The sequence below is a fragment of the Podarcis pityusensis genome (genome assembly GCF_964106645.2).
Source record: "Podarcis pityusensis genome assembly, chromosome: 1".
In the NCBI taxonomy this organism is placed as follows: domain Eukaryota; kingdom Metazoa; phylum Chordata; class Lepidosauria; order Squamata; family Lacertidae; genus Podarcis; species Podarcis pityusensis.
This window is the reverse complement of record NC_138028.1, coordinates 112,307,913-112,316,583: the sequence shown is the minus strand read 5'-3', so window position 1 is coordinate 112,316,583 and position 8,671 is coordinate 112,307,913. Positions and strand designations below refer to the sequence as shown.

At 41.9% G+C, this 8,671-nt stretch overlaps 1 protein-coding gene across 1 annotated transcript; it reads right to left on the bottom strand.

The window, feature by feature from the left end:
• Positions 1–240: 240 nt before the first annotated feature.
• Positions 241–8,626, bottom strand: KLHL41 (kelch like family member 41). Its single transcript, XM_080971810.1, has 6 exons — positions 7,434–8,626; positions 4,534–4,691; positions 4,345–4,452; positions 2,887–3,072; positions 1,685–1,831; positions 241–596 (listed from the first exon to the last, which is right to left on the bottom strand). Exons 1-6 carry the CDS (start codon positions 8,541–8,543, stop codon positions 485–487), a joined length of 1,821 nt encoding a protein of 606 aa, XP_080827936.1. The 5' UTR covers positions 8,544–8,626; the 3' UTR covers positions 241–484.
• Positions 8,627–8,671: the final 45 nt, after the last annotated feature.

The window sequence follows — 8,671 nt, the reverse complement described above, 5'->3', positions numbered from 1 at the left end:
CATATGCTGTCGTGTGCCAGAGGATCTTCCAATCCTCAGCAGAGGAAGGCGAGTTATGGTAAAGTCCTCTGCTGTGATTGGTGCAGAAGCTCCAAGCCCATTTTATGTGAAAATAGTTTTGAAATGTATAACAGTCCAAGACAGCCTGGAAGATTGGGGCGATAAGCGTATTTTGTATATGAGGCTACAGCAAAAATTGCACGGGTAGGAACCATTTCTAGGTGAAATCTCCCAGACTCATTTTTAGTCAAATTCAATTTTATTCAGTGTTACAGCAGAATTTACTTCAAATTCAAACTGTTAGTAAAAACTGAGGGCGGGGGGCATTGGGCACCTACAGAAGTTAATACGTATAAGACAGATACATGAACAGTTTAATGAATCAAGGTAGTTCTCAATCTCTGTACAGGGTAAGCTTGCACAACAAAACCAGAGGGGGACAACAAAAAATAAAAAATCATCATTAGTCAATCTTCCTTTCACTTTACAGCTTTGAAAGCTTAAAGAGATTCAGGCCAACAGAAAGACAAGAGGCACCAGAAGCATAGCGAATTTCTTTCAGCATCCCACACCACTCCTTCTTCTCGTCGTCATACCTGCATGGACAAAAGTTACTATAAGTAGGCACCTGAGATCACAGAGCAACGAATCCCTTTCTATGTTTACAAATACCAACCATGCATTAGGATCCCAACATAAAATGCCAGTTATGACGATAAGGCTTTATTCTCCATAGTACATCATTGATTTAGTGACTCATTTCACAGCTCTGGAACTGTTTGTTATTTCCCAACGTTCTTTTTCCTTGTGGTCCTCCAGCTGTTATTGGGCAACTCCCATTATCTGTGACCGTTGGCCACGCTGAAAGGGGGCGATGGGAGGGAGTAGGAATCCAGTGACCCAGGGCGGCCAGTGGTTCCTGATCCCTGCTTTAAAATTTCACAACTCAAGTAATAGTGTCAACTCTTAACTGAATCAGCTATCTGCATCAGTTTATATGGTTTATTTCTATTTTGAACATGTTAGGCCAAAAAACTTAGGGGTGCTTTCAACACCGCACTATGCAGATAATTTTGGAATGATCTCCCCTTCTCTGCCCATGCGGTCCCTAAATCTGTTCTTTCCCCACAGAGCAGATTCAGGGACAGTGTGGGGCCAGCACAAAACTGTAGCCAAACAATGCCATTGAAAGGCAATCTAGCATAAACCCTCGCATAAAAGATAGACGAATCCATCCACCACTCCTTGGTACAGACCTGTCTCTGCAAACACCTACACAGTACTCAAGCAAAGAGTCTGGCCTGTTTGTGGGAAAAGAGGTTACTCCTGCGATCTGTAAAGCATTTTGACAATTTTTTGATTAACCTGAAGTTAAGATTATTTAGTCCTCTGAAGTGAGTAATATTTCATGGCGAAAAAAAAAAAGATGGAATTAACATACTATGACAAAAGATTGTCAATAAAAAATAAGCTGACATTAGAACGTTTACAAAAGCAGCAGTTTTTCACTGGATTCTGGAGATGACCTCGTGCAGTGTGAATATGAAATATTTTAGTCTCTCATACAGTATCCTATACATGTCTACTCAGAATCACATCCCATTAAGTTCAGCAGGAGTGCTGGCCAACATGTATGCAGTTACCATCTTTGATTAGCAAAAAGAGTAATATTCAAACAACTTACTTCCAGATGTCGTTCACCTCATTAGGTGCAAATTCCTTTGTTTCAAGCTGAATCATAGCAAAGCCTCCAATAGCATACAAGGAGCCAGACAGATCAACTAAAGAAATGGAGCTTCTCTCTTGTGGAAACTCTGGCATAACCTCCCATCTGTAATTTAACAAATATTAGATAATGCTCACTTTTAAAACATAACTTTAGTATAACAGCAGAGCAGGAAATATATATATATATTGTTTCCACTTCATTCATGCAAGGACTCCTTCTGTGAGCAGAACTCCTTCAAGGAATGAAGTGAAAATGTTGGATACAACCCACACTTTCTCAGATATGCTGGAAAACTTCTGGCCAAGCTCCAACATATGGTGAGGTGATGGTGCCAAAACGGGGGGGAGTTCTGGGGTGGCAGCAGGGTTCGAAATTATCAGGGCGCCAGGCGCATTTTGCACCTAAATATTCTCTACTTGGGAGCACCTCAAAAAATCTGGGTGCCATTTTTTTGCACCTGGCTGACACTTAAGGATTTCTGAAATGTATGTGCTTTGAAGCTTTGAAGTATACGCTAACAACAGACAATGAGGAGTTCAACAACGAAGAGTAGAACGTTTTGAAAACTGAAGTACAGTACCAATATTTTAATTGCAAACACCTAATTAAACATGTATTAACAATTTCTGCTAACAATTTCTATTAACAATGTGTCACTTATGTGAATTGCGTATTAGTTAATGCTTATTTAAATAATAAAAAGTGTTGCCGACCCACCCACCCTGGTGGCGACAAGACATTCTATTCTGGCACCCACAACCCAGTTCCCAGAAGCCATTTGGCTCCTTGCTTTGCTATCCCAGTTTCTAACACGGGGTGACGGTCACCTTGCAGGTGTACACCCATCTATAGGACCATTGCTGCTAAGAGCTCCAGAGCTCCACCAGCCCTGCCATGTCACCTCATCCCATCTCAATGAGCGCAATGCCACCGCTAAGACACCACCACTCCTTCAACTGCCTACCCCCAAATCACTGCTGCATTGGCTGCCTCTGCTTATGGAAGAAGGGAGGCAATATGGTACTGTCATTCTAAACACAATCACTCCTTTCCAAGACAGATTGTGTGAATTTGGTAGTGGGTTTCTGCATATCTGTAGTGGGGAAAGCTCCAGCATAGGTGTGGCCAATGAAAATGAGACTGGATATCACACTCACTTGTTAGTGGTGAGATCAAATGCTTCAACGGAAGCTGAGAGGCCCTCTTCGGTAACGCCCCCTGCAATCACAATTTTGCCTTTATGGACAGCGATGCCAAACATAGAGCGAGCCACTTTCATAGGGGGAAGATCACGCCAGTCTCCCCTCTTGGAATTGTATGCAAACACTCTGTTAGTGCATTTTCTGTGGAGAGAAAGAAACAACGTGAATTGTTCTCAGAAATCACAACTCGGCGGTCACAACGAAAAGGTGTGAACATCTTGCAAGACATTTCCACTTTGAGGATAACAGGCATTCGGATTTGGAAAATAGTTTCAAATCCAATCCAAGCATAACACGCTAGGACCAAGAAATAACTTCTAGATAGATATGCCAAACACCTTAACATCCCATGACTTTAAATGGGAAGATAATGCATTAATTTGTATCCTGAGTTCTTTCTGTTATTTATATTGCAGATGTCAACTTCCTAATATTTTTTCTCTATACTTTCTTAGAATGGCTGCCTTGGCTTCTGTGGTCTGGATCAAAAGTCCTCAGAGAAAACACCTCACAGCATCTTGAGATGGAAGACCTGCTCCCAGCCTTGCAGTCCTTTTCCCACCTGGCATGGGAGGGCAGGGCCCGGACTGACTCCAGCTACAAAGGTTGAGGCTGCTGAACAGTCTCTTGGGTTGGGTACTATTTAGGAGTTTTTGTTGCTGTTGTTGATACTAATTTTTTGTATCTTTACATTTAGAACTTATGATTTATGTGAAAATCGTTTAGTTTGGTCATGTACATTTTGGCATCCTTTTTATTTATTCTTTTTGACTACATTTATGCAAATCTTTTTATGCTGTAAGCTGCCTTGAGCATGGTTTTAACTATGGAAAGGTGGCATACAAAGAGGATGATGTTCCGCTCCCATGATATTTAACAAATATTTAACAAACCCATTCTTCTTTTCAGCAGTGGCTCATTTCATTAACTTGCCATGGTCTCTCCTGTATATGTTACAAGTTTTCCATTAATTCTGCCATCCTCAGCCAATTTGTTGCTACAGTATAGTTCAAGAGCAAATCAACATATTCTCCCAGAATGTTGCATAATATACACACAGCCAAAAACCAATGCTGGATATTTCTAAAACTATAGGCTGAGGTTTCACCCCTCCAGTATGGTGACACTGGACACATGCAATGGGACATGCAATTGTGAACCTCCCTGAGACCTGTGGGTATAGGGTGGTATATATTTTCAATCAATCAATCAATCAATACTAATTCATACGATCATGGGTTCCAGCCCGTTTCCTCCCTGCAGCAGAATTTCCCCACTGCCTTTAACTTCAGTTATGGTTACATGGGCACCAACTTTAATCAAGATTAATCAGGGGTTGAAACAGGGCACAAGTAGAAACGTTTTACCATGCCCCCCCCACCACCACCATTGGGACACTTTTGAAGTACTCACTTATCATCAGTCTTTCCTCCAAGACAATATACAACTCCATTGTGTGAAGTAGTAGCATGGCCATAGACTTTGAGGGGGAGCTTTTTGACCTCATTCCATTTGAGGGATCTGGAATGGAAGAGGACCCAGTAAGGCAACAGAAAATTCAACGAGAAGCTCCAGTAAACACAACAATATGAAGGCACCTACGTGGGATCATAGCATAGTACTGAATCCAGAGACTCCTCAGTTTGGAGGTCTTTGCCTGCAATTACATAGATTTTGTTCTCCAGTTCACCTAGTCCAAACAGGCACCTGGCTGATGGCAGCGGAGGAAGACCAACCCATTCAGAAGTGATGGTATCCAACTATATATTTTTCCAAAATTCAAAATAAGAAGTATTAGCGAAGACATACAAAAGAGTACATAGGCCTGAAAGATGGTAAAACAAGAGTGCTCAAAGAGGTAATAGTAAACTGTGCAAAGTAAGGAAGGAAGACTGAAAAGGGGGTGGGAACATTGTAAGATAAAAGGTAGAATAAGCAGGTGAAGAAAAGAAACAGTACAGAATCCATTCCTCCCATCCTGACTTTTAACCACACACAGTGAAGACTCTGAATGTACTTCTGGAAAGAGAACTCAGAAGGCGAGAGCTACACCCTTTGGATGTGTGCACATGATTTGGGGGAGGGCTAACCTACCAAAACTCTAGCCTACCTTTAAATGTTTCCCATATGGGACTCTGCTAGCAGAGATATCATCTGTAGGCTTGTATAGAGATTACAAATAAGCAGATCTGATCCATGACAACATTCACCTCCTCCCCGTTTTAAAAACCTTTATGCATGGTGTGTCTTCTTTAGTCCCATCCCACAAGCTTCCCCAACTTGTATCCCCACCCCACCAGACCTCTGTACCAAACTTGCGAGTCCCAATGCACCTTTTGAAAATGACTAAACTATGCCCTGCCCTAATAATGCTTGCTATGTTTTCCTGGCTATACATTTTCCTTCCTTTTTTATGACTGTTTCACATTCAAACTTTCCAAGAGCTATTTTTTCTCCCCTGTCTACCCACCAATTCCTCTACTTACCTGGACATGTTTTTCACAGAGGTGTGGAATTTATCTCTGGATTGTAGCGCCTCACCCTGGGCTGAGCTGAATAGGGGGCTCTCATTTTTTGCAGAATGTTTTGCCAATTGCAAAAAGGAGGTCCATTATTATGGCTATCGTTTGTGGTGAACATGAACTGGGATGAAAATGTACACTCCCTTTAAAGCAGCCAGAACTGAATTATTTGGATGTTGGGTGAGAGCAGGAGAGAAAGAAATCTGAACAAGATAGGTGAAGTGAGTGGATGAATATTTAAATTTAAATACAGCTTGTGTAAAGATGGGCCAAGACAGAGCCTTGGCTGAGTGAGCAGCTATAATATGCCCCAGTCACTTGGAGGCTATACCGAGGGTAGGGTGGGAGATTGAAAAAAGAAAAAGTAGAAGGAATAAAGAGTAAATAGAGAAATAGAAGAAAAGCTGCTAGCTGGACTAATAAAGACCAACAACCCAGGTCATCAGGGAAACCCTTTTGATGGCATCACGTCCTGTGGATTATTGTAGGACAGTGGCTCGAAACATACAAACTATCTTCTAATATGTTGCAGGGCAAATAGGATCCTCCATTTATCAGTTGTTTGTTATGCCTGAACTTGTGGAAACACTTGTTATTTTAAACTATGGCCTGTTCCAACAGGCTTACAATTTTGGCTTGTTAGAAAATACAGGTTAACAATTGCTTAAACTAATCAAACTGTTCTGATGCAACAAGGAACTCTGATTGGTTTAAAAGTGAACACAGATGCCTCTAATCTCTTCCTTGCAGCTGTGCCAGAAGAGATGGGAAGGGAAAGGATGGGGGGGTCTACCTGCTGCTTGTGCAGGTAACGCAAAACTATAGTACTGCAGACAAAATGAACCATCTTGCTTCACTCCATCAATGGCTTAAGATATTTGGGCTCAGTTATTGACAGGGGAAAGTTTACATTGTGATGAGCTTAAAAAAGAACAGGAACAAAGTGAGCAATGTAGCACATTTTGACCTAGAAGTCTACATGTACCCAGAATGCACACAGCCTGCAAAAGCAACGTCCATAAAGATGAACTGCTGCTGCTGAAATGAATGGGGAGACCCTTGGAATTGTTCTCTCTCTCTCTCTCTGTGTGTGTGTGTCTGTGTGTGTGTAGCAGGTGTTATGTCCATCAGAACTCACTGTATTAGAATGTCTAACTATGGACAGATCCCCCAAACAATCTTGGGGGCTGTGGTTTGTTAAGGATGCTGGGAATTGTAGCTTTGTGCGGGAGAAAATACAGTTCCCAGGATTCTTTGGAAGAAGCCATGTGCTTTAAATAGAATTTAAATGTATGGTGTGGATCTGGCATGTATATGATGTAAAACAGGGAAGAAACAAAAGCAAACTAGAAAACATATAAATATGGACAGGACGCTAAGGCCCACATTAAAAACCCACTTTACACGTGTTCAGATGTTCATCTGAGCAGACATTCAAGGGGAGTGGGATTGCACTTGTTCCTGCTGGTTCTGCCCCCACTCTGCTCACATTTATGCAAGTATGAACTGCATGTGAGTAGGTTCCTTCAGACATTTCACCAGGATAGAACTGTGATTTTAAGTCAGAGCACACATGATGCCACAGCTTCTGTTATACAGTACAATTTCAGTTTCACGTCAATAACATTTTGTAGACCAATACAGTTGGTGCTGTTGACAAATGTTTAAAAAAAAAAAAAAGCTTTTAGAGGAGAATCTTCTAATATTATAGAGAAAATCAGACAGTTTAGAAAGCAAAAAAAGGATCAAGGGTAATCTGGAAGGAGTGGTGAAATTATTGGATCAATGGTAAAATTACAGGATAAAATTATTATGCACCTTTGGATTTCTAAACTCTTAAGACCTTGAACTAGAAAGACAATACAGGATGTACAGCTCCTACAGAAAAGTTGCACACCAAAGGAGCCACACAAAAGCTATGTTTTTAGCATGTGGAGTTCAATTATTTCTTCCCTTACCAAACAAACCAGAGATTTATACCTGGAAAAAGTATGACTGGAAAGGCTGCTCCTTGTTCTCTTCATCCACATACAGTCCTCCCACTACATAAACCTGCTTCTGTTTAGTGACTATGCTGGAATGATTTCTGGGAATCTGTTCCGACAGCGCTGCCAGGTAACATTCATTCTCTGTGGGGTCATAAGCCACAGAAGCTGTATCGTTTATGAGAAGAATAAGGTCTTTAGTAAACATTCCATGCCTTGGAATATCATTTAGGTAACCAGGAAGCAAATCTTCGTCCCCCACGTCACCATTAACCTCTCCTTTGCCCGATTTCCCTGCGCCTTTGGTTGGCTCAGGCAGTTTCCCAGCAAAGGCATCTTTAATAACCTTAATCTTTTTTGAAAGATCTGGGTTGCTTTTGATGATTTCATCCTTCTCAACATGCTCCTTGAAATATTTCTCGTCCATCAGGCGAAAGCGGATGCAGTCAAACACTTCTCCGAGGTTCTTCGCTCGATTCTCTTTATCTGCTTGCACCCATCTCATCACAGCCTCAAAAACCACTTCCTCCTTTTCGATGTTCAAGCTGTCTGGTGAAATCACAGAGATCAATTCGTGAGGGGCGAGCTGCCTGAAGTCCTCTTCTTTGCAAATCTTCACAAAGTGGTCTGACACAAAATCACGGGCGGACAGGGCAAGTCTCGGGCAGTCGAGGAGGAGACCTAATCTCAGGATGGCCAGGCAATTGCCAACAGCGAGTCTCTTCTGGAGGTAAGAAACACAGACAGTGAAAACGGAAGGGATTTGAAAGCGGCTTGCCAAAGCAAAAATATCTTGCACGTTAGAATCGTTGAGGTCAATGCTTGCAGAATAAAGGTACTTAAGAATCATATCTAGGATGACAGGATCAACATTGTCCAGCACCACCTCTTTCTTCTTCTCCTCGCTTTGCTCCGATAAGAAGTACTCACGGAAATAAGGACTACAGGCTGACAGAATCAGTCTGTGGCAAGGGAGACTTTTATCCCCAGCTTTTAGGGAACAATCAACAAACTTTTTTTCTTCCAAAAGTTCCCTAAGGCCATCTTGAAGAAGAGTGGATTGATAAAGCCGAAGCTCTTCCGCAAGTTCTCTTCGGGAATCCATTTTGTGGAACGACTGGGCAAGGAGGTAGGAGTGAGAGCCCTCTTGCTGGTACCTAGGTCTGCCTGAAAAAGGCAGATCAATGTGCTCTGCCCGGCCTGAAGCTTCTGTAATTTAATCTTGCCAGCTAA

Coding starts and splice junctions, on each gene's coding strand:
- KLHL41 (XM_080971810.1), bottom strand. CDS start 8,543: ATGGATTCCCGAAGAGAACTTGCGGAAGAGCTTCGGCTTTATCAATCC. Junction 4,692..7,433: donor TCCAGTCATACTTTTTCCAG/GTATAAATCTCT, acceptor AAAAATATATAG/TTGGATACCATCACTTCTGA. Junction 4,453..4,533: donor GTACTATGCTATGATCCCAC/GTAGGTGCCTTC, acceptor CTTCCATTCCAG/ATCCCTCAAATGGAATGAGG.